General features: G+C 40.1%; 1 protein-coding gene across 2 annotated transcripts in view; it reads right to left on the reverse strand.

Moving 5' to 3' along the window:
* Positions 1 to 10,865: 10,865 nt before the first annotated feature.
* The window catches only part of SPATA18 (spermatogenesis associated 18), a 29,697-nt gene continuing 14,307 nt past the window's right edge, over positions 10,866 to 26,255 (reverse strand). The window contains exons 5-12 of one of the 2 annotated variants that reach the window (XM_060147278.1): positions 23,343 to 23,597; positions 21,372 to 21,654; positions 19,717 to 19,875; positions 18,713 to 18,888; positions 16,142 to 16,265; positions 14,257 to 14,340; positions 11,386 to 11,431; positions 10,866 to 11,076 (exon numbers count right to left, since the gene is read on the reverse strand). In XM_060147278.1, the coding sequence (XP_060003261.1) occupies positions 11,069 to 11,076; positions 11,386 to 11,431; positions 14,257 to 14,340; positions 16,142 to 16,265; positions 18,713 to 18,888; positions 19,717 to 19,875; positions 21,372 to 21,654; positions 23,343 to 23,597 (1,135 nt within the window). In that variant the 3' untranslated portion in view covers positions 10,866 to 11,068. The remainder of the gene's footprint in view (positions 11,077 to 11,385; positions 11,432 to 14,256; positions 14,341 to 16,141; positions 16,266 to 18,712; positions 18,889 to 19,716; positions 19,876 to 21,371; positions 21,655 to 23,342; positions 23,598 to 26,255) is intronic. The other variant, XM_060147279.1, reaches the window with a different exon arrangement.

Genomic DNA, 26,255 nt, shown 5'->3' on the forward strand with positions numbered 1-26,255 from the left:
CTGGTTTAAGAGAGATAGGTACCTTACCCACAGTGACTTCTGTCCTCTTGGGACCATGCACAATGTCTATTTATTAAAAGTAAATACTAAGTAGATGGATGCTCTGTTGTTAAAACTAAATACAAATAAGCTCTTGGCTTCCTGATGGCTTGTAGCATCAATTAACAGCATCCTTGTTATTGATAATAAACGCACACCAAGGAAGAGTTTCCTTTCCCAGCCATCAGTGACAATATCCTGAAACTGTTATATCTCTGAGGATAGTGGAAAAATTGGGGATTTGATCCCCTCACCCAAAAGTCTGACCCAGGTGATACAGAGCCTAAAGACCTGGATTAAAGCCTCAGTGAAGGAGGGGGATGTATAAAATCCTTTGTAAAATTTTGTTTGGAGACTAGAATTTTCACTTAAACTTAGGTGTGTGGTCATTGGCAGAAGGAATATTTAACTGATAAATTCACTGACCTTAAAGACATAAATTTTAAGATCAATGCTCTCAGAAAAAATTATGTTAAAAAATAAAATAGAAAAAAAATACCAAAGCGCGTCTAGAGAAGCCAAAATGCAAATCTACATTTTTTTAATTGAAGTATAGTTAATTTACAGTGTTGTGTTAGTTTCAAGTATACAGCAAGGTGATTCAGTTATGCATATATATTCTTCTTCGGATTCTTTTCCACTATAAATTATTACAAGATATTGAGTATAGTTCCCTGTGCTATACAGTAGGTCCTGGTTTATTTTATATGTAGTAGTATGTATATGTTAATCCCAAACTCCTAATTTATCTCCTCCCACCCCCCATCCTGGAAATCTACATTTTTGACAGGAAACATTTCTGCTTCTTCAAAATTTATTTTTTAAGTAAATAGTTTTAATTAATGCTATAGAATTTTCTTCCTTTCATTTGTGACCTTTTTCAAACGCTCCCATATTATTCTTGTGAGTCCCTGTAATTTCTTAAGAGAGTTTCTCAGCAATATTATTCCATCTTCCAGGTGAAAACTGAAATATTTGCTTGGAATAACCCTAAGGGTCTCTGAAACTGACCTCCCTGCTCAGGACAGACCTGGGGAGTTTGGACCATGGGAAAAGCTAACAATCTGAAAAAGTTTGGAAACCTTCAAGGATGATTAAACCTTCAGTTTCTCCTATTCCATGTTTAAAAGCAAAGAACTATATTCAAAATATTTATTAACAAACTGAATCATACCTCATTAAGAACTCCAAGTTAACAAGATGGTGGTGGTAGGTTGCATAAGGAAATTTAAAAATTAACACACAGAAAGCTTTGCTTTAGCAGAGGAATTTCTTCCCAGGCCTTGGGGATCAAATACATAAATACTTTATTAGGTATAATGATAGCTATTTAACACTTCACATTTTCTATCTCACTTTTTGTATTTTATGCATGGCCATCCTCCATCAATTTAACTTATTCTCTAAATTTATGGAGAGCAGTAAAACTGGTCATTGTTATAGATTTTACCTAAGGAATCGCTATTTCCCAGTTTGTCTTAGTACTGAGGGAGAGTGGCCTATTTCTTAAGCAACATTGCCATCTGGTGGCTGTTCATACATTTCCCAGGCCTACGCGAACTGAAGAGACCTCAAGATTGGAATTGATTTATGTCCCACAATTTCCTTTAATTGTGGATCAAATTGGTTAAGGACAAAGGGATTACCCTGCCCCCCCCCAAATATTGCAACTTTTATTTCCAATAATCAGTGTTGTTTTGTTTTACAAGGCCACTTCTAGCTATTCAATGAAGAAAAGCTGAACCAAACAAGGAAAACATTAAGAAAAAATTTTAAAATCTATCATTATTTCCACGAAAGCACCATGTATTTCAAATACTGGCATATTCAATTTGAAGTTACATTTAGCCCCTCTGTATCAATATTTCTTTCTTGGAGCTTTTGAGAACCTAATTTTCAACACTAAGACACTAGTGATGAGAGATTATATTGCTCTCTGAAAACAGAAAAAGTGCTTTAGATTTTACGAATAGAAACTGAAACAGGTTCATTTCCAATCTTCTCTTTGGAACATTTGGTGAGTAAACAGAAAAAGCCAAATGTCTCTCCTCTATTTAATGTTTGGGAAAATTCCAGTTGAGTTGGGCCACCTGTGAGGTCTAATATTTGGATGTCAGTTTCACTCTATTTTAGATTTTCTCTAGAGATTCATGTGAATAATCATAAAACTGTTCCAAAGTCTGAATCATCCAGGTGACAAGCTCCATTTGGCAGACAATCACGAGTAGGCAAACTGTGGCCAATGGGGACTCGTTATTCCGTGTTTCTAACACAGTTTAGAAACTGTGTTTCTAACAGGTAGAAGGGAATGTCTTATGAAATACACATTCTGACAGCTCAACAAAGAGGCTATCCAAATACGAAACACAAGAAAGGACATTTTTTAACCTCTAGGGAAGAAAAATAAAATTTCTATTCTTTTTTGTCCTCCTCTTTCTTTTATTGAAAATCTAATTATATAGCAATCTTTTTATATGTATGTACACAGATCAAGAATACATATACTAAATTTTCAGTAACTTACCTATTACTGGAGTAGGGCAAATAATATTCTCAGAGGCTTTTAAATTAATATATTATTTTCCATTTAGAAATTTAAGGACAGCATAATACATGCAATAAATTACTTCTGCAATATTCTGCTTGTGAGTCATTAAATCCAGATCGAGGGCAGTGCTTTTCAAACTTGTCTGCCAATGTTAAAAATACAGATGCCCCTGGAGATTCTGATTCAGTATGCTTGGAGTAGAGTCCAAGAATCTATCTTTGATAAGTATGCCAAGTGATTTTCATCATCAAACAAATTGGGGAAATATTAATCAACATTTTTATTGAAGTGACTTAAGATGTAAGTATAATCACAACTCAGACTTATTGGAAGTTACACATAAGTTAAGAATTGTCATTTTTAATAATCCAAATATGCAAAAGTTTAGAAAATAGTTATTTTAAAATTTCATAAAATGCATGCATTATATGAATCAGGATACAAATTCATCTTTATAGGGAATGCTATTCAGTGGGTTCTAATTTTGAATAATATCCATTTGTCTCTTTCACTGATTCATAATTACATTAAAGGTTAGGGACCTGTTTTTAAGAAGTGTAAATAGATTTACATTAGAGAGACTAACTAGGAAAACAAAACCCTGATAAAGCAGAAGAGAACAAGAAAGAGAAAATAGAAGTAAAGATGCAAAGGCATAACATGTGAGGGACTGAAGGAGAAACATGAATGCTGGAAAAGCAACACTGACATAAATACTGGGTTCAAGGGAATTTTATTTTATGATACACTTGATAGAAGGGTGAAGAAAATAAGGCAAAAGGGAAAGATAAGCAGAAGTATAAAGAATAGGGATAAATAAGAGATTTCCATTTTGAGCCTTTTATTCCATAATGAATTTATTGAGTGAAAAGTCTGTTTATCAGAGTCAGAATTCTTCGTTCACTTGTAAAAGTTCATAAAATCTAACTCCCAGTGGTGAGCAGCATCTGTAATTCTAGAAAACCAATAGGTTTTAGGAAGAGTTTCCTGAAACAGGTCTTCTAGAACCGTACTTCTTCAAGAATTCCATGAAAAAAAAGGTTTCCATGGCAAAATGAATTTGGAGAGTCTGCACATGACATTCTCCTTGAAGTTCCCCACAAACAGTAGATTAAAGGCTCTGAAGTCCTATAGAGATTTGTTCGAATCACACTTAACACATTATTTTCCAAACTTAGTTGGCCACAGGACACATTTTTTCAGTTCACATCTTATTAACATTCTGTAGAATGAGGGAGAAGAGGGTGGGGCTCAACATCAGAAAACCTGGGTTGAACTTTTGCTCCAATATTTACGTACTTCGTGACCTGGGTCAGGTTACTTAATAACTTAACCTTAGCTTCTCCATCTGTAAAATGGGTTTAATAATGCGTAGCACAACATCTGGCACATAAAAAATGTTGGATTAAGTACTAGTTACTTGTATTCTGCAAAGGCTATTCTGAGAAACATCTTAAGCTTTCTGTCAAATTATCAATATGAAGCGTATGTATTAAAGGATGCCATCACTCTTCTTAACATCAGAAGAAATTTATTTTTCCAATGAAAGAAAACCTGAAAATTTTTCTTTTATTTTTCCTCCCTCCACCCCCAACCCTTTTTATTTTCAGTTATGCAATTTCAAATCAAACCAAGAAAGGTCAGAAATCAGTGACGTCACATCCAGGCCAGTGATATGCAGCAGAGAGTTGTCATAAACAACAGGATACAAACGGGTCTTAGATAAAGATAACCATTATCTTAGTCTGTTCAGGCTGCCATAACAAAAATAGCATAGAGTGGGAGCTTACTCAACATTTATTTCTCACAGTTCTGGAGGCTGGGTTGTCCAAAATCAAGGTGTCAGCAGCTTCAGTGTCTGGTGAGAACCCGCTTTTGGGTTCATAGACGGTCATCTTCTTGCTGTGTCCTTACATGGCAGAAGGGCTGAGGGAGCTCGAGTGGGTCTCTTTTATAAAGGCACTAATCACATTCATGAAGGCTCCACCCTCATGACCTAATCACCTCCCAAAGCCCCCATCTCCAAACACCATCACATTGGGGTTTAGGTTTCAACATATGGATTTTGTGGGGACACAAATATCCAGTCTAAAGCAACCATTTCTAAGATGAAGCCGCCTTCTGGAAACACAGATTCCTGCCTAGTAAAACTCTACTGGTGCCAAACACAAGAGTGTAATAGGTGTAACTTGGTTTTCATGCCCTTGACCATCCCATTCAAAGGGTAAAATTCCATTATATATCCTGCCAACCCTAATCACATGCTAAAGGCCCTAATAGTCCTTCATCTCCCTCTCCATCCATATGACTTCTTGAAAAGACTCCAAAACCTCCTAACACCATGACTGGAACATCATTTAACACACATCAAGGGACTTCCCTGGTGGCGCAGTGGTTAAGAATCCGCTTGCCAATGCTGGGGACATGGGTTCAGTCCCTAGTCTGGGAAGATCCCACGTGCCATGGAGCAACTAAGCACAACTACTGAAGCCCACACGCTTAGAGCCCATGCTCTGCAACCAGAGAAGCCACCGCAAAGAGAAGCCCACGCACAACAAAGAGTAACCCCCGCTCACTGCAACTAGCGAAAGCCCGCACGCAGCAACGGAGACCCAATGCAGCCAAAAATAAATAAATTAAAAAAAAAAAAAGCATAGACAAATGCTTCCTAAATGAATCAATGATGAATGAACGAATAACTGTTTCCATTCTCACTTCAACTTTGTGACCCACAGAGCCAGGCCAGTCCTAAAGTCTGTTATTCTGAAGACACAGCTCTGAACTTTGTTCCCTGGTCTAAGATAGAAGCAAGTAGGAGGGGTGTATAATGCCACATCTGCCCAGCATCCCAACACCAGAAATCAATTGTGAAAGGGTCCGATTCATCAAATGGTGTTCAAGAACTTCTGACAATTATCCGATTACTACCTTTTCCAAAATATATTTCACATCACATTTCAAGACATTATTTTGGTTGTATCCTAAAATTATGGCTTAAACTATATTGAAATAAAGCTATAACATGCCCATTTATCATATTTTTTGTTGCTCACCCAATAACAAATAGAGTTACCTGCCTGGTTTTTTTGTTTGTTTTTTGGGTTTTTTACATCTTTATTGGAGTATAATTGCTTTACAATAGTGTGTTAGTTTCTGCTTTATAACAAAGTGAATCTGATATACGTATACACATATCCCCATATCCCCTCCCTCTTGCATCTCCCTCCCACCCTCCCTATCCCACCCTTCTAGATGGACACAAAGCACCGAGCTGATCTCCCTGTGCTATGTGGCTGCTTCCCACTAGCTATCTGTTTTACATTTGGTAGTGTATATATGTCCATGCCACTCTCTCACTTCGTCCCAGCTTACCCTTCCCCCTCCCCGTATCCTTAAGTCCATTCTCCACGTCTGCGTCTTTATTCCTGTCCTGCCCCTAAGTTCTTCAGAACCTTTTTTTTTTTTTTTAGATTCCATATATATGTGTTAGCATATGGTATTTGTCTCTTTCTGACTTATTTCACTCTGTATGACAGTCTCTAGGTCCATCCACCTCACTACGAATAACTCAATTTCATTTCTTTTTATGGCTGAGTAATATTCCTTTGTATATATGTGCCACATCTTCTTTATCCATTCATCTGTTGATGGACACTTAGGTTGCTTCCATGTCCTGGCTATTGTAAATAGTGCTGCAATGAACATTTTGGTACATGACTCTTTTTGAATTATGGTTCAAAATGCCCAATAGTGGGATTTCTGAGTCATATGGTAGTTCTATTTTTAGTTTTTTAAGGAATCTCCATACTGTTCTCCACAGTGGCTGTATCCATTTACATTCCCACCAACAGTGCAAGAGGGTTCCCTTTTCTCCACGTCCTCTCCAGCATTTATTGTTTGTAGATTTTTTTGATGATGGCCATTCTGACCGGTGTGAGGTGATATCTAATTGTAGTTTTGATTTTCATTTCTCTAATGATTAGTGATGTTGAACATCCTTCCATGTGTTTGTTGGCTGCCTGGTTTTGATACACTAATTGCCAATAATACTATGGAAAGTATGATGTTCATGCTGGCACCCAGGGGGCAATTTTTATGTTTTTATTTTTTTGCGGTACGCGGGCCTCTTACTGTTGTGGCCCCTCCCGTTGCGGAGCGCAGGCTCCGGACGCGCAGGCTCAGCGGCCACGGCTCACGGGCCCAGCCGCTCCGCGGCATGTGGGATCTTCCCGGACCGGGGCACGAGCCCGTGTCCCCTGCATCGGCAGGCGGACTCTCAACCACTGCGCCACCAGGGAAGCCCATGGGGGTCAATTTTTTAAGCGTGAAATTATCGCATCACACTGCATTTGAAAGAAAATTAGTTCCTGCTTCATTTTTGATGCCCCTATTCACTCAATGTATTAAGGCCAACAGCCTTCACCGTTTTGGTATTTAAATGGCATATGCGGAATGTCACTTACCCGTATGGTTCCTGGGCTCACATTTCAATGACCTAATGCATTTTGGAATGCTAGCTTCTTAAAATCTCCATAACACATTACCCTTAACTATAGGTATGATATTATTCAAAGTCATACTACTAAGAAGTCTTCCATTCAACCCAAACTTTATAGAACACTATTGGCAGCAATCTGCCTTGTGAAGGATTTGCCTAAAAGTGAATTATAATGCTCTGCAACTTGCCATTTCTTAGGAATATGGCAGGTGAAGGACACAGCTGCGGTAATTGGAAGTATTAGCTGGATCTCTGGGCCCCTCCCCCCGCACTCATTTTATGGTTGATGATGATCTTAGGATTATAGTTTCAGTAGATACTTGTAAAAGGACTGAGTAATTCACCTGTGGATGACATAACTTAGTTACATTCTTTTGTGAAGTTCACCGTATTTCTCCCATTGTCTTGCATAACTTTCTTAAATATAGGTATTTGCCCCCCAAATGAATTCTTCAATTGATATGTGGCACTCTCTCTTTTAAATTTGCTCTACTGGCTGTATTTTTTTTTCTTTCTTCCATCATATATGCTCTCTCTGACAGGAAAAACACAAAGGAATGCAACTGGACATGACATTAAGCTCCAGGAGAGCCCGAACCGTGTCCATCACTACATCCCTAGCAGTACATACTGTACCTAGCACACGGGAGGTGCTCAATGAACTTGTGAATGTATGAATGAATGAATGAATGTCTAGCACACAGGAGGTGCTCATTGAACTTGTGAATGTATGAATGAATGAATGAACGAACAAACCAATAAACAAAAGAACTGATGCTATAGGCCGTGGAGGAACAAAAGAAAACAGGAGAGAATGTTATTCTGAAATAAAAAGGCTTGGAAGAAGACCACATGGTGTATTGGAGGAACAGGTTTCTAACCTATTTTACACTGAAGACAACCTGGATTTCTCGTGGGGAGAAACTGAAATAATGTACATAAAAACAGCATAGAACTCCTCAGAGAGTGTCTTGAATATGAAGACAATGAATTGTGAATAAAATAACCTGAATCTGATAATTAAGCTGCAGCACGGAATCACAGCATCATAGAGTCAACCCCAGAGCAGAGGCACCATAGATATTTATTGAGGGAATTTGTGGCCCTGGTTCAGACCTCAGAAAATGGAGATGGGTGAAGGGAATCTGCAAGGAAAGCAGTTCATTGCAAAGAACCTACAAGTACAGAAGCACTTTTTTTCTTGATTTCATGATTAGATGTTAAACTGATAATACAAAAACTAACATGTATCCAGGTTACAAAGAAAGAGTTTATCACTTGTCAAAGTCACCAAGGTTAAGGTGCACACCCTGATGAAATGAGTAGAGGTCAGCCTCCCTTGGTTTTGTGGATCCTTTCCAAGAATTAGTCTAGACTAACTGCCATGGCCTGTGCAATTACGGATCAAATCAGAGACTTGAGAAATGGCAAGTGGCCAGACAGGGTACAAAGCAAATAAACGGAGTACATGTGACCTTTTTCCCAATCAGATGCATTCCCATATTTCACTCCTAAAAAATTCTGATATGTAGGCATTCTCATTATTTAGTGAGATTTTACAAAAGACCTTTTAACATATAACACATTCTATGGTTTTAATATACACCAGCTTCTCCAGGAATGCATTTACTATGTAAATTAAGGCACAGCTGTAAGTTTCTGTTCAAAACTTTACCAAGAGTTTTTCACCATTTCAGAAAACCCATGAAATTAGTGTTTATGATATTGCCAGTACAACGCACATTGATCTGCACTTGTAGCTAGTAATTCTACATAAAGGCGTAAGCGTCTGATGACTTTCTTCTGGGATAGTCATACTCAAGCTTTTTTGTTGAAATACGTTCTATTTTATTAAAAACTGCTTTCCTTTTTTCCGATTTATATTACAGTTCAAGTACTATATTCGTTGTTTAAAAGTATATATGCCTATAAATCATATTAACTTTGAACATCATTTCAGAATAGCCAAAATAAAATATTTGTTATGAAAGAGGGCGTGAGTCTGGGAGGGTTGAGAGAACCACTGATCCCATCCACCCTCGCTATGCAGTGAAACTGAGGCTCAGAGAGACGCAGTAACTTGCTTAAGGTCACCAAGCAAGCTCTTGACCAAGTCAGAACTGGAGTTACCTGGGCACTGGGTTCTCCTTCCAGCACGCAGCCCTGCCTCAAAGTGATGACTACATAAACGCAGAGGGAGAACAATTAAGTTCACGCTTCAGAATGAGTTGGTGACCATTAGACCCAAAGGGTGGAGACTGGGGAGGTCTCTCCCCGTCCCTGTGTCCCAGCACAAGAGGCAAGATGCTTTAGAGAAGATTTTTTTTTGTTTTTTTGGGAGGTTTTTGGTTTGTTTGTTTTCACCTAAAAAGCCCCAGGTGCTGGTCCTGGTGCTGAGATTACACAAACTGAGCTGTGACCAGTTCAGCGCTTCTCTCTAAAAGGTACACAGCAAAAGCTGTCATTTGCAAAGCTTGTGTTTAAAACCAGCATTAAAGTGAAAAGAATTTAAAAAAAAAACAAAAACAGAAAGAACAGTATTCATCTTGAGAAAGCAACATTCCATTATAATCTTGAATGTGAACTTTTTCAACAGTACTTCACAGTGAAGAAATCAAGGGGTAGACATTCAATTTAAAATCCATAAATGGTACCCTTAGCTTTTAGCCTTGAGTTTAAGTGTTTTTAGTCAGATGGAGTTCTTACGCGGTCTGAGTTTGTAAACAACCAGGTGGAATAGGTAAAGGGTGTGTCCCAGGAAGCTTTTATATTTCACACGTACATTAAAACTGCCCGGGGCTTCCCTGGTGGCGCAGTGGTTGAGAGTCCGCCTGCCGATGCAGGGGACACAGGTTCGTGCCCCGGTCCGGGAAGATCCCACATGCCGCGGAGCGGCTGGGCCCGTGAGCCATGGCCGCTGGGCGTGCGCGTCCGAAGCCTGTGCTCCGCAGCGGGAGAGGCCACAACAGTGAGAGGCCCGCGTACCGCAAAAAAAAAAAAACTGCCCGAAATATTCCCGGGAGATAAACACAAGGTAATTAACATTTATCTCCAAACTGGCTTCTATTCAAATCACAGCTCAGCATTTATGAAGCAAGAGAATTCTCTCAAGTAAGTAGCTTCAACAAACAGTGCTCAACTCAGCCACACTGGGCACTTCACAGTAAGAACAGGGAAGCAGGCCAATGAACTATATTCTCCTAAATCATCATCACCTACCTTTAGCCTGAAGTCACTGCTATGCTATAAGTTCCCCAACCTGAGACTAGGGCTGTCTTCCAAACCCCCAAAGAAAATTAAAACACCCCAGATTGTTTTCCAGTTAAAGCTAAAACCAGCAATTATAATATTTATGATCAGTTTATAAAATGAAATGACTCCTCTTGTCTTTTGGACTCAGCACGGTAAAGATTTTCCACTTTAGTTCTTGTAGTTGCTATAAAAGAGCCTCGTATTTCAGGATGAGAATCCTGAACCTGTGTAATGGACTTTGCTTCAAATGAATATGATCCTAAATACCTAGGCAATTGTGTTTTTTTGTTGTTTTTTTGTTTTTTGCTGTACGTGGGCCTCTCACTGTTGTGGCCTCTCCCATTGCGGAGCACAGGCTCCGGACGCGCAGGCTCAGCGGCCATGGCTCACGGGCCCAGCCGCTCCGCGGCATGTGGGATCCTCCCGGACCGGGGCACGAACCCGTGTCCCCCGCATCAGCAGGAGGACTCTCAACCACTGTGCCACCAGGGAAGCCCTAGGCAATTGTTTTTTATCAAATTAATGGAATCTGTATCTATAAAATAAAATAAAATGCTATATATCTGTACAAATGCGCTAAGCCAAAACATTTAACTCTCTGTGTGAAGTGATACACAGAATTGCCTTTTCACATTATTTTAGTGAGGTCTGAGGCAGACAGCAGGCAGGTGGAGGCACTGGGTAAGTTGGCCGTTGCAGACGTCCGGGGCAGAGGAACATGGCTGGTGGTTTTAAAACCCTAGGGAGAAAAGTAAACGGTTCATTATTATGGTCCATTTCTTAGACTTTCTTTTGGGAAGACCTAAAAGAAAGGTGGGTGGTTAATCTAAGTTTACATCAATCAAATCTCTCCATGAGAGCCTCTTCCGGTGTCACCCACAGCACCTGCTGTGGTACCATCCGCAAGAAGGCCCAGAAATAAAAGGTGTGAAGTGGAGGTGAGAAACGTTCTCCAAGGAGCAAAACATTCACTTTGCTGCACGATGCTGAGCTCTAAAAGCAACAATAAAAAGCAGAAACTTTGTTCCATCTAGACCATCCGACTTACTTGGCAATCCACACCTTATTGGAGAAGGACTCCGGCTTCGAGATATCTGGAAAATATAAAAGTGTAGTGCGAATGACACAGTAGATGGAGCTCAAAGAAAGAATCCTTTTGATGTTTTTTTCCTAAGACCAGCTAAAGAGTTTATCTGAAGCAGCTTAGAACTATGATGGTTTCCCCCTAAGGTTGAGCGCTGTGATTCCTTTTATACTTCCTGAAGTAAATGGACACTCAACTTAGCTTAAATTATATTATTAACTAAAAGCTGAGCTCCGTGGCCTAGTTGTTTATTGGTTTTTGTTGCTGTGGTTGTTTTTAGTGGTCTCTAAACACTTTGAGACTGGATGCTCACTGGCCATACTGAAGTCTATGCTTTCAGAAAATACTTATTATTATTATTTATTAAAGTTAAAATGATCCAATACTCTCTGGCACATCCTTTATATGAATTATGTCATGTGTCCAAAATGCTGTCCTATTAAGGAGGGTCACTGGGAAGCCAGAAAACAGCCATTTTTCAAATCTCACCTTTGCTTTCACTGAGGAAAACCTACCCCCATACCTACAAGCCTGCGATGGCTCGGAAATAACTGACCACAATTATCATTCTTGCTGTGAGCTTTCAAGCACTTTAGATAAATAGACATTAACAAAGATGGAAGCTGTTCTGGATCTGAGGTCTCAAACAAGTCAACCAGATTAACCAAAAATGTTTGTACCGGGGGCTTCCCTGGTGGCGCAGCGGTTGAGAGTCCGCCTGCCGATGCAGGGGACACGGGTTCGTGCCCCGGTCCGGGAGGATCCCGCGTGCCGCGGAGCGGCTGGGCCCGTGCGCCATGGCCGCTGAGCCTGCGCGTCCGGAGCCTGTGCTCCGCAACGGGAGAGGCCACAACAGTGAGAGGCCCGCGTACCGGGAAAAAAAAAAAAAAGTTTGTACCGGGCTCGTCGTAAAGAGATGATGCTGGAAAGGGACAGGATTTGGGCAGCAGTTTCACCTTTGAGCATCTACTTTAGTCTATCAAAAGCTTAAGTTTGCTCTCCCTGGGCACAAAGTAGGAAAAAGAGAGGATGGGTTCAAACATATACAGGTACTTATTCCAGAGGAACATTGCCCATTGCTAAGCTTTCCAGTGATGGTCCAGAGTTAAAACTTGCCACGGCTGTGAGTGCCACAGGTGTCTAATATGGCTCTTTCTTCTGACAGAACACTTCCTCTTAGAATGAGCATTGTGATTCTTCCAGTATAAAACTCATAATATGTCTTTTTCATTTATCAGCCCATTAAATGCACTCTCCTTTCGCTTTTTCCTACTGTGAATACCTATTTGGCAATAAGGATAATTAAGTTATATTAAAATCAGCAAGAGCTAAAGAACTGTGTCTGACACATGGCTTTCCATTCTCAGGCCATTTCTTTCATGGGGATAGTCGTCCCCAGTTTCCCAGCCCACAAAAATTCTGCCAGATCACATAACAACTCCACCGTGAACTAAAGCCAGAGGGAATCTCTACCTCCTCCGACAGCTGTAACATTCAGTTACTTTGTTGAAATCATACTGATCTTCCTATATTGAAACACATTCAGGGAGGAAACCATGTTTTAGTCATTTCTGTATCGCCCACACACACATACACACTAGCATCCATCCGATAACGGAAAAAATGTTTGATAAGAACGTTATCAGGGCTTCCCTGGTGGCACAGTGGTTAAGAATCCACCTGCCAATGCAGGGGACACGGGTTCGAGCCCTGGTCCAGGAAGATCCCACATGCTACAGAGCAACTAAGCCCGTGTGCTACAACTACTGAGCCTGCACTCTAGAGTCCGCGAGCCACAACTACTGAGCCCGTGTGCTACAACTACTGAAGCCCGCATGCCTAGAGCCCGTGCTCCACAACAAGGGAAGCCACCGCAATGAGAAGCCTGTGCACTGCAACGAAGAGTAGCCCCTGCTTGTCACAACTAGAGAAAGCTCGCGTGCAGCAACGAAGACACAATGCAACCAAAAATAAATAAATTTATAAAAAAAAAAAGAATGTTATCAAACATAATGTTTTGTTGAGAGGGGTTTAGAAGTTTAGGGCTAGAGTTGCATCACTAGAGATAATTTCAGAGAAGTTGCCTTCTCTACCACTCTCCCTAAAACAAGTTTGAACAAATATTTAAAGAATTTTTATTTGGAGGAGCAGCAAATTGTTAGCCTATCTGGTATCTTAACATGTCTTGGTCTAGATCTCTATTCAAAAGGCATTGACTAAATATTATGTGTTGAATGAATGAACAGTGGTGAATCATAATAATGTTAGTTTTTAGGGATATTATAACCACAGTTTTCAGAGATGTTTTTGCTGTTATTTTTTTCTTTGATATATGTGTTAGTAATCCTAAGAAGGAATACACAGAGACTAATCTTAATTCTTCCTACTTTGAAGTTTGGAGGAAAATTAAGACCTGCAATGCCCTTTATACAGTATTAAAATCCAGACCATTTGAGCAATTTCTCCAAACTCATAAAAGAAGTTCTAGAGATACCAGAGACTGATGTGTGCAGAGATCAGTTGACTAAGATGTCCTATTCTCTGCTCAGGAGACTTATAGCTAATAGCCCATTTTCATTTAAAGATAAAAATAAAACACGAAATAACTCAAGTCTATTATTCTTTCAACTAATGGAAAAAAACTACTTCTACTTCCTTCTTTCTAGACTGATAAATTCCTTAGCCAAGGTAGTATAAAAATCCATCTGGGGTGATTGTAGTAGGTTCTCTTTCTACCTACAAACTTATCATCGCCTCTTTTATAGGTGACTGTGGACAAAAAAACCCGTCAACCATAAGATGATTTTGTGTAAAAATGATTAGACAGATACATACCGTGCTTAAACTAACACGGCTACGAGGGCAGATGGGACTTAAACTCCTGCTTCGACATCGACTTAGAGATCGCACTGAATTCCACTAGAAAAAGAGAAAGAGAAAAATAGTCAATAGTTTGTGAAAGCCCAGGTGGCTTAAAACAATACTCATATCCCATAGAACGAACAAGAGGTTTTCCTGATATGATTACACTTGCCCGTTACTGGTCGCCAGTAAGTACACTCATTTGCTATAGCTGCCCAATATTTGACAATAGCTCTAGGGTACTTCTCAAATAAAATCCCATTACAATGAACTTTGGGATATTCAAATTCATGATGCTAGGGGAACTTTGTTTTGATGAGTAAACTGTTAGAAATTACATTCAAGTTTGCAAGTGTTGGAGAACGTAAGCTCCATCTGGTCAGGAATTTGTGTTTGTTTTGTTCGTTGCTGAATCCCCAGCGCCTAAACACAGAGCTTGGGTCATAAATAACTATTGAATAAAATGAATTAATGAATAAGTGAGTGAATGAATCACTACTGTGGCCCACCTACTGTCCAACTAAGTTAATGAACAAAAAGAAAATTTTATTTCCTATAATGAGATTTTACTAGTCAAAGTCTTCTCATCAATTCCCGTCATTCAACCCTTTCCCAGGTTCTTGCTTTTAGGGCATTTTCTTTGTTTTAGGAGTCTAAGCTGGGGTGAATATTGGTGACACACTGGAGGGGAGAGAAGAAGGAAGTTAAAAGGCAATTTGCTATTTGATGGAGAACATAAGAATAGTGGCTATTTCCTCTCCCTCCCCTCCAAATTGCACTGCAGACAGTTTACAAGAGTTCCTTAACAGAGGGTAATTGTTGTAAGGGCAAGAAGCATGTTTTATGAGTTCATTCATTGTAGAGCACGTGCTCTACACGTTGCCAAGTCAACGCAACCCAGTTTCTATGGGCTCAACTCTTACAGCACAGAATATTTTCATTGAGATACTTTATGCTACAGTGGGATATTTAAGCTTAAGTTCTTTTAAATACACTACTCCGCTTCTCCACTTCATGTGTGAAAAGCTGCCATGAAGCACTTCCCCTATCCTCCAGGTCAAAGAGAACAGGAACTGAGACCACCCAGATGGTGGCTTTGCTCTGGACCTGGGAGCTCCTCTCCTGAATTCACTTAACTTCTAGGAAGGGCAGGGTAAAACTCCATAATGGGAACACAATATAGACTATCCAAGCACCCGTAGCAACCAGTTCCCACATCCTCTCCCCACCTTAACACACACACTTACACACTTGCATACCTAAGACTCCATTCTGAAGGCTGTCCAATTATTTAACATGTTCAAAACATTCTACAGCCAATGTATATAGGAAGCAACCCTCCAAAACTGATTGGCTCTTCTCTCCCCACCTCCTCCGCCCTCTTTTTCTCCATCCCTCCCCTCCCTACACATCGTACCAAGGAGAGAAAAACAGGACACATTCATCATATCCCAAAATACAGAACTATCAGTAAAAATCGGGCCAATTGTTTTCTGATAGTTAATCGATCACTTTTAAATGCTTAGAACTGTAGAGGGCCTCTAAAAGTTGAGCTCAAGGGGCTTTGCCCTTATAATAGCATCATATTTCTAAGACAGAGGAGGCAAATAGGACCAGTTCTATCTTGTAAATAAAGCAATAAACAAAGAAATGACTGCCAGGAAATGATGAAGACTCATGGAAGAATCAAAGAAAAGAATCTGTTCTTTCCCAGCCAGTCCCTTTCCTCTCCTTTGTACGAAATCTTATCAAATAACCCTTTATGAACTTCTTTTATAGAATCTCTGGGTTTATAAATGTTCTCGAACTTGTGAATCAAACACTTGGGCTGAATTGTCATTATGCAAGGGCACCATACAAAAGCCCCTCTCCTGGTGACAGCTTCTCCCTTCATAATGACACAGTCATTCTCCATGAGAGCAGGCCACACGTGATAGAAGACCAAGGGAGCCGTGAAATCGGAGTCATAGCTTCGACGGTACCTATTTTAAACACGCAAAAGAACAAGAAAGAGAAGATAAGCAGTTATGTAACCTAACTGGGAGGGAAGCGGACATCAGTGTAAATTCTCATCTTTTATTCTGCTCACACTTAGATAAATATGGATCCTGATTCTATTATTAAAGAGATAGTTGTGGGCTCCTAGAATAGGAACCACTGATAACAAGGACCCGACATGGGCTCACTAAAAACAAGTCATGTCATAGAGAACAGACTGGTGGTTGCCGTGGGGGAAGGGTTGTGGGAGGGATGAACTGGAAGGTTGGGGTTAGCGGATGCAAACTAGTATATTTATTTATTTATTATTTTATTTATTTATTTATTTGCGGTATGTGGGCCTCTCACTGTTGTGGCCTCTCCCGTTGCGGAGCACAGGCTCCAGACACGCAGGCTCAGTGGCCATGGCTCACAGGCTCAGCCGCTCCGCGGCATGTGGGATCCTCCCAGACCGGGGCACGAACCCGTGTCCCCTGCATCGGCAGGCGGACTCTCAACCACTGCGCCACCAGGGAAGCCCCAAACTAGTATATTTAGATGGATAAACAACAAGGTCCCACTGTAGCGCACAGAGAACTATATATAATATCCTATGATAAACCATAATGAAAAAGAATATTTTAAAAAGAATGTATATAGAGATGCATATGTGTAACTGAATCACGTTGCTGTAGAGCAGAAATTAACACAGCATTGTAGAAGTGCAATGTGCTATCACTGCACAATGGAGCCACCCCAACACAATACTGTAAATCAATTATACTTCAATTTTTTTAAACTGACAAAAAAAAAAGTCATGTCAGACTAGTCTTGTTCCTTCTCAGGATTACAAGAATTGTAATTCAGGGAAATGCTAGAAACAGAGACCATCTAAGTCCCACAGGCAACCTATAAGATTTCTCATGCTGGGGACTTCCCTGATGGCGCAGTGGTTAAGAATCCGCCTGCCAGTGCAGGGAACACGGGTTCGAGCCTTGGTCCGGGAAGATCCCACATGCCGCGGAGCAACTAAGCCCGTGCGCCACAACTGCTGAGCCTGCGCTCTAGAGTCCGTGAGCCACAATTACTAAGCCCGCGAGCCACAGCTACTGAGCCCGCGTGCCGCAACTACTGAAGCCCGCGTGCCTAGAGCCCATGCTCTGCAACAAGAGAAGCCACCGTAATGAGAAGCCCGTGCACCGCAACGAACATTAGCCCCCGCTCACTGCAACTAGAGAAAGCCCGCCCGCACGCAGCAGCGAAGACCCAAAGCAGCCAAAAATAAATAAATAAATAGATTTATTTTAAAAAGCAATTAAAAACAGAATTACCATATGATCCAGCAATTCCACTTCTAGGTATTTATCCAAAGAAAACTAAACACTAATTTGAAAAGATATATACACCCCCATGTTCATTGCTGCTTTATTTACAATAGCCAAGATGGACATCTAACTGTTCATTGATGGATTAATGGTTTAAAAAGCTGTGGTATCTATACAATGGGATACTATTTTGCTATTTAAAGAAAAGAGAATGATATCTTGTCAAGTGAGACAACATGGATGGACCTCGAGGGCATTATGAAATAAATCAGACAGAGAAAGACAAATGCCATACAATCTCACTTATATGTGGACTCTAAAGCAAACAAACAGACAAAAACCAAGCTCACAGATACAGAAAACAGATTAGTGATTGCTGGACATGGGGGCAAAACGGGTTAGGGAAGTCAAAAGGTACAAACTTCCGGTTACAAAAGAAATGTTATGCAGACGTATAACTGTTAACAATATAGTTAATAATACTGTATTGCAAATTTGAAAGTTGCTTAGAGAATAGATCTTAAAAGTTCTCATTGGAAGAAAAAAAAGTTTTGTAACTATATATGGTGACTGATGGTGATAATCATTTCACAATATATACAAATGTAGAATCATTATTGTTGTAGACGTGAAACTAATACAATCTTATATGTCAGTTATACCTCAATGAAAAAAATTTTAAACAATAAAAAGCAATATATGTCTGTATTTCTATAGCACTTTTTTTTAACATCTTTGTTGGAGTACAACTGCTTTATAATGGTGTGTTAGTTTCTGCTTTATAACAAAGTGAATCAGCTATACATATATCCCCATACCTCCTCCCTAGCACTTTTATTTTAAAGAGTTCCAAACAGACTCCAGGTACTCATTAGTTCTCCCCAGGACAAATATGTTCAATGGAAATCATAACATCACCTCTGAAGCACATTTGACGTAGAAGGAAAATGACCCCAGAAGAGGGCCCTGCCCTGTAGTACAGAGAAGTATATGGCTGGGCCTGAAAATCAGGTAATGTCTGTTGATTTCCCCACCCAGAGCTCTTTTCCCTAAATTGTTCCCAGAGAATACAGACAAGATAATTTATTTATAAAGAATCCCTTAGCTTCTGCTCCTATGTCTCTTACTTGCAATCATTAAAAACTTCTCCATCGGCCCCAACTGCAATGTCGAGGGGTGGGTCTAAAGTCTGCATTGCAAACGCAATGCAACATATCTCCTGGATGAAGTTACTGACGAGGCGAAAATCAACTTCAGGAGGGAATGAAATCTTGGGATTGACATTCATGGCTCGGATCACATCCTGAAAAACAAAAAGATGGCATCACCTTGTTACCAACCTGTGAAATACACACTGAAAATCCTAAGGACGTTATGACTGCTGGGAGGGGGAAAGAGCATGTGAGTGAAAACAAGGTAAACTAGAAGAGAAGTGCATGTGCTGAAACAGAGAAGGAGGAAAGATGACAGAGAACAAATGACATACTAAAGGCCAAGAAAGTCTCCATAAACAAAAAACTAAAGCAAAAACCTTAGTAGCTTTTATTTATTATTTCCTTATTTTTCTATTCTGAGCAAGTTATATAATCGCCAACACAGGACTCTGACTTGTTCATAAACTATAATAATAATTATAATAGCTTGCTCTTATTGAGAGTTTACTCTGTGCCAACTCTTGTGCTAAGCAAATTACCTGCTTCCTTTCATTTAATCCTCTCAAAAACTCTATGGGGTCATGACCATTGTTGCTCCCATTTTAAGATTAGAAAACTACAGCACAGAGAGGTTAAATAAATGTGCAAGGTCACACAGCTAGTAAGTGGCAGAACCAGGATGCAAATCCATAGCTATCTTTCCCAAAATCATTGCTCCTAAGCACTATGGTATTCTATCTTCCAATCTTAAGAGCCTGTCTGAAGAATAAAACTAGAAAGCTCAAAATATTTTCCTCATAATATGTCTAAGAAAGAAAGAGCCAATAATGACTGGTTCTACAAAATATATTGGATACTCATTCCCGCTCTTCCATTACATAGATGCGACACTAAGCTGGATGGATTTCTGAGTTATTAGTATTCATTATAAACAGCAGCAGCAGCAAACCAGTCCCAATAAAAGACCCAACACTTACATTAACACTGCTTTGGGAATCATATAGATCAAGATGACAAACGATATAATCCAAGACAGCATCCTCAAAGTCATTTGACCCTGCATAAGACGATGTCAGCGATTTCCTCACACGGATCTTAAAGTGTCTGAATGCCGTTTTAGCTACATGGAACGCCTCCTGCACATAAAAGTACAGCAAATTTATCTGGTGGGAGGAGGGAGGTAAAGAGGTCCAAAGCAAAGAATGAAGAAAGAATGCCCAACAAAAATTCAACATCATATTGGACTTCTGGTAACTAAATCCAGCGGTCAAAACTACTTTTAATCTGGGAGAAAATACATATCTAAATCTTGGAAAGTACATAAATACATATAAGACTACCCATATTCACTAATTTCAAGACAGTTGACCACTGTTCTGGTAATCCTGATTGCAAGGAGCAGGACGATGCAGGCATTCAAGGAAATAAAATCACCTGTGGTTACATAAATACTTGAAATATGCTAGTTGATGCTTTGATCCCACAGCAATATCATACTACTGGTCAAGAAATAAGAGAAAATTATCAATCTAGTGGTCACGTCATACATAGACACATATCAAGTGTCTGACATGTTTCCTGGCATATATTAATTCAACAAATATTTATTAAATGCTTGTAATATAGCAGGCACGGGGAAAACTCAGTTATGCATGAAAGATATAGCCTCTACAATTACAGAACTTTAACCAACTCAGTACATGATTCTTATATAAATTATATATAAATTAAATAATTCTTAATGATATAAATTCTTTTTTCTGTAAAAAGCCAGATAGTAAATATTTTAGGCTTTGCCGGTCACATAATTGTCTCTGTCATTTTTTTTTTTTACAACGCTTTAAAATGTAAAACCATTCGTATATGTTAGCTCTTGGGTGGTATTTCTCTTAGAATTACAGATCAGGGCCAGATATGGCCCAGGGGTCACAGTTTGCTGACTCCCGATATAAATGAATAAATATAGGATAAAGTCCGGTAGATTCTGATAATTCCGCTCTCACACCAATATTTTGTTTTGTTTGTTAATATTTAGCTGTTCTCATTACAGACTCTTAGTATCTCCGTATGGTACCCACAGAATAAATGCATTTGCTTTGGATTTTGAGATTATATATGAGCACTTTTTAATCTTGCCGTACTCAAGTAGTTAGCAGTTCTAGTAACTACTCTTAGTTAAATAAACAGAAGAGTGAACACAATCACAGCCTTTTGATTTTTCTAAGAAGAGAAGGTAACCAATCAAATGATAGCCCTTAGCAATAATATATCCATTGTGCGTACATATACCCATATTACAATAGAAGATCCAGCGCGAATCAACTTCGTATATACCCATCTGAGATAGTCCTACATTTATGGATGCTTCAACAAATGTCTGGTCAAAATAGATATTAACATATATGAATAGTTATTGAGTGTGAAAAATAATTCATCGCAAATATCTGTAATGGAAGGCAGGCAGGGAGGGAGGGAAGGAGGGAGGAGACAGATGGAAACCCACCCTCCTTCAGTGACCTCAGGCCCTACCAAGTCTTTTTTAAGCCGTCTTGTTCAGTTTACCCAAGCACTGCCTGGCCGCAGCGCCCTTGGACCGCGGAAGTGCAGCGGCGCGCGCGCGAGGCTCACGTACCACTGCCGCGATGTAGATGATCCGCTGCACCGTCTCGGCGTTGTGGATGCAGCGCCGCAGCAGGCACTGCGCATCCAGGCGGGTCTGGGAATAGACGTCGCTGAACCGGGACAGCAGGGCGGCCTTGCGCGCCACGCTGGACAGTTTGGCGCGACTCGGAGACGGGCTCCTGACCTTCGCGACCGCGGTGGAGGGGCTGGTGGACCGTCTGCGGCTGCGGCTGTGACTGCGGCTGCGGCCGCGGCTGCGAGGGTCAGGGCTCGGAGACCGGATTCTGGCGGACCTGTTGGTGAACAGGAATCAGGCAGGGAAGCGCTCTGATTCCCTTCACTCTCTTGTTCCTAGACTCGGCTGCTTCTCTCCCCATAAACTAGAAGCCATGGGAACAGGGAGAGCAGCTCCCTGTGAGAGGCACTGTGTCACCATAAGGCCTCAAATAGGACCACAAACAAAAAACAATACTCTATATTTGCCTGGTGCATTAGAATTTATAACACACTTTCACTCACTCAGCACATCAATTTATCCTTCAAGCAGCCAGGTAAGGTTAGCATTGATTGTTGGCCCTTTTACAGATGAAGAAGTTGAGGCTCAGAAATGCTAAGAAGGCTATCCTAGAGTAACACAGCTAGCAAGAGCGAGAGTTAAATAAAAAGTCAGATTTTCAGTATTTCTTACCCCAACCTTGGGCCACTAACACATCACTGAGCTTTCTGGTATAAAATGAGATGAACACTGATTGAACAATGAGAAAGAAATTCTGTGTTCCCCTTCCATAGCAATGGAACCATTTGCAGTCATTTTCTCCTCCGCAGGTCCTCCATTTTCACCTACATAATTTGTGCCCTATTTCAGGATGGTGGGGAGGTTATCAAGTGAGCTAATACATGTGGAAGTACTTGGTGAATCGAAAAGCATTCCATCAGTGAAACGTATATTGCTACCAAGTACAAAGTAAATGATCAGACTAGCTAGTCCAAAGGGAATGGGCCACCAAAAAGAGAAGTTTTGTAGAAGGAACTGTGGGGCAAAAGGCAGTACAAAGCAGACTCTCCGAAGGTGGAAAGGGAAAAAAAGCCCTCATTTATAGTGTTCGCCAGTTTCCATGATGCAACAAATACTCTCACCATAGCCAATTTCAAACTATCAATGTGACGTCGCTGAAACCAGAGTTAGGTAGAAATGCACAGAATCAGTTCCCAGAGCCAGTACAAGCTGGCACTCGCACAACACTGATGGAGTGACTCCCCAAAATGAAAGCCTAAGGTGAGCCTAAGGGGAATGGAGAACAGGGTTAGGGGTGGCTTTGATAGCCTGAATCTGGGCACACTGTGGGGCTGGGCGGGGGGGGGGGGAAGAGGGGAAGTGTTAGAAAGAACAAGGAAAATGCAGAAACTCCAAAGAGAGAAACACTCTACTTTGTCCTCACTTAACACTGTCTGAATGACCTGTCTTAACGTTCTCTCCATCAGTAGAAGGGAATTTCACATTCCCTTACCTACTCATTCCATCAAACAAAGTGAGATGTAAAAAAGGCAATACCCTGTGAAATGACAGTTGGTCATCCTGGCGAGAGAACTCCTAGAACTCAGAGAACAGGACCCTCCCCCTATCATGGAACAGTCTTTCAACATGGGTACCACCTTTTGCATTATAGGCGCTCAAATCTGGTAACAAGACAAAGAACCTTCCTTTGGCACGTCTTAGTTTCATTCCTTAAGCTTCAATGTCAGTCCGAAATTAATTAGTGCCCAAGTATTGTCAATCCACGAGGTATTTTCTCTATGGAAGGGTGAAGTTAGAGAAAACAATCCCTCTATGGTTCAAAGTTTTCCATATTATTGGGGTTCGCGCTCAGGATATCATTTTTTTTTCTTTTTTCTTTTTCTTTTTTCCTTTTCCAAGCCAGGCTTTTATGACTAACTCAACAAAAGGAGCTTAAATGAAAAGATCTGTGAGAATTTGTCAGACCTTCCTTGGAGTACAGATTTTTCAGCAGACAGAACAGCTATCTCGTCCTTCAGCGTTCGGAGCTGTTTCTCATAATCGCATATCGCTTCTGCCTTCCGCTGGTCTACGCTCCACCTGTCCGCGCCCATCTGCTCCGAGCCCTGGGGCTCCGAGCCCCGCAGCTCCTCTCTCCTACGCTCGGAGCCCCGCTTCTCTGAGCTCCTATGCTCTGAGTGTCTGTGGCGAGATTCCTCCTGGGCTTGAAGAGATGTAAGCCTGAACAGAAAAAAAGGTTTGAAAGAAAAGAGAGAAAGGGAGGGATGGAGGAAAGGTAATAAACGGCAATTGGCCTACTTAAGGAGGCTGCTTTATTTAGTGTGCAGTTATTGCCCTGGGAAACTCGGATGGAAATACATAGGATCAAACACAAATTGAACAAAGAGCAGAATTGCCAGGGTCAGGGTGCCACTTCATGTCTGTAGCTTGCATGGAAAAAGGCTCCTGAAGAAAAGATAGGCATGCAAATCCTCTAGCCAAAGCAGAGTGGGCAGAGTCATGAAGTCTTTGCAGAGGCAAAGCAGAGACATACTATTCTACGTTGGACGGCTTCACTGCACAAAACTCTGGAAGCCTGTGATCTCCAAAACCCAGTCCAGAAGCTGGTCAAAGAGATAATCTATTCTCACTAGCTCTTCTATTCTCTGAACAGATGGAATGTGGGGGGAAACTGCAGTGGAAATTGAGTAACATCCACAACACTAAGCAGAAGTGTGGACCTATGAAAATAATGTACTACTATGGAAAGGAGTAAAGCTTTAGAAATAAAACTGGCATCCTCATTAATAAAAAGAAGTATGGCCATCATACAAGGGAGCAAAAGCCATAAGAAGAGAACATGCTGTGATGAAAATAACAATGGTGTAAGAAGAAAAGGGAAGGCGTAAGATTAAGAAGGATGTAGAAAAGCTAAAAATGCAATAGCAGAATTCAAAGCTGCCCTAGAGACAGTAAAGAACAGAACTGGTGCGATAGGGAATTGCTGAGTAATATGATCAAAGAATTTGAGAAGCTATGTTAACTAGGAGATGAGATTAGTGCTCCAAGCTAAAATTTATGGATGTTCCTGAAGAAATCAGAACAATTGGAACATGTATGAAGGCAATAGAAAGGTATGTATGTTCGTATGTGTATATATATATGTGTATATATATATATATATACATATATATATATTTTTTTCTTTTACTGCAACTCCCATTTGCTCTTTTTTGGGGAAAGAAAAATCAAAGTTAAGATTGAAAAAAGTATACTCTTAAAGGATCAGTGTTTATTTTCCCCTTCTAGAAACTTATCTTTAGAGGATAATCTGAAATTTAAACTAAGATTGGCCACAAAAAATTATTTCCAATGTTGAAAATTGGCATCAACGTAAATATTCCATGTTAGGGAAATACCCAAATGAGGAAATATGATGTACCTATTTAAGACTAAGCTCTGCTTTATTTTTTCTTAGTAATAGAAAAAAATAATGTTAAATGAAAAAACGGGGTCCACAATCGTATACTTACATTTTGTTGTCTTAACTTTATTTTTAATGTACTAATTGACAGAAATAGAAAATGGTGACAGTAACTGGCTCTGGAATTATGAGGGCTAAGGTTCCTTTCTACCATGTTGTACTTTGAAGATTTTCTATAGTGGATAAGTACTGTTTTGTAGTAAGAAAAATATATAAAACATTAATAAAAACATTGCTGCCTTTCCTCTTTATGGACAGATTCTTTCGTATTGTAATGGAGCACCAAAAAAAGCTAAATTCAAAGGTTAATCAGCAGCCTGCAATAATCCTGTCATTTTTTTTTTTCTTACTGCTTTCTTAGCTGATTTATTTCCCCCGCTGCAGTCAGAAGGGATATGGCCGATCTGTTCTTGGTTTCTTTAAGAGTCTTTTCAGTTTCAGCCATACTGTAAGAGAAATCAGTAACTAAAGACAGATTTTCCAAAATTGGCAGACTTTCTAAATCAAGGCATAGGTTCTCTTGGGAACTTTTGCCGTATGATATAAATTCAATATAAACAACATCGAATTATAAGACATCTGCATTCAATTAGATGATATTACAAATATCATGGCACACTAGTATGCAAAAACATGCTAGCATCTTTCCTCGATGTCAAACACAAAGAAATTACAGAGCTACTACCTCTAAAAGGCTAGGTAATAATTACTGTTATTAGAATGTAAAAGACAAACTTGTTCAGTTTCTCCTTCTCACCCTCCTAATTCATCTGCTCTAATTACACCGAATCCCCAGGTTGCCTCTCTATAAAATCTCCATTTTTCTGTAATATACTAATACCTATTCTTATTACTTTGCACTGTAGAGTTGCATTTGACTTAATTTTCCCAGATTTGCTAAATATAGAAAAATTATTTGCCCGCCTATAAAAAAGTCCTCCACAATTACACTCGACTACCAAGTACTTCGTGTCTTCCTGCCTCTGACTTCCACCACTAATTGAGCACAGTTTTCCTGAGTTTTCAACTAGCTTAGTCCTTGTTAGTTTCAAGGACTCTCCTCGTTGTAGACAAATCATAATAAATCGTACTATTTCTTTAGGAAATGAGAATGTGATGGATGCCACTGGATGAAGACCAATGGTTCTCAATGAGGTTGTCCTAGTACAGTGAGAGATTGCGGATTGGCAAAGGTTTTGGGACTTCTCTGACCTTGCATCCCTGGAACACCAAGTATCTTTCATCACATAGTTCTGTAGCTAAGAGATTGCAACTGTTATCCAAACTCACACCAGTCTTCCTCCCTACACTTGGATGGAAGCATGGAAGGTCAAACACTGGCCTTCCCTATACAGTGAGGCAGACTGAGAAATAATGGGACAGCAGGATCCCTATCAATTCCGCACAGATCCGAT

This window comes from Lagenorhynchus albirostris, chromosome 4 (genome assembly GCF_949774975.1).
Source record: "Lagenorhynchus albirostris chromosome 4, mLagAlb1.1, whole genome shotgun sequence".
NCBI classification, from domain to species: Eukaryota; Metazoa; Chordata; class Mammalia; order Artiodactyla; family Delphinidae; genus Lagenorhynchus; species Lagenorhynchus albirostris.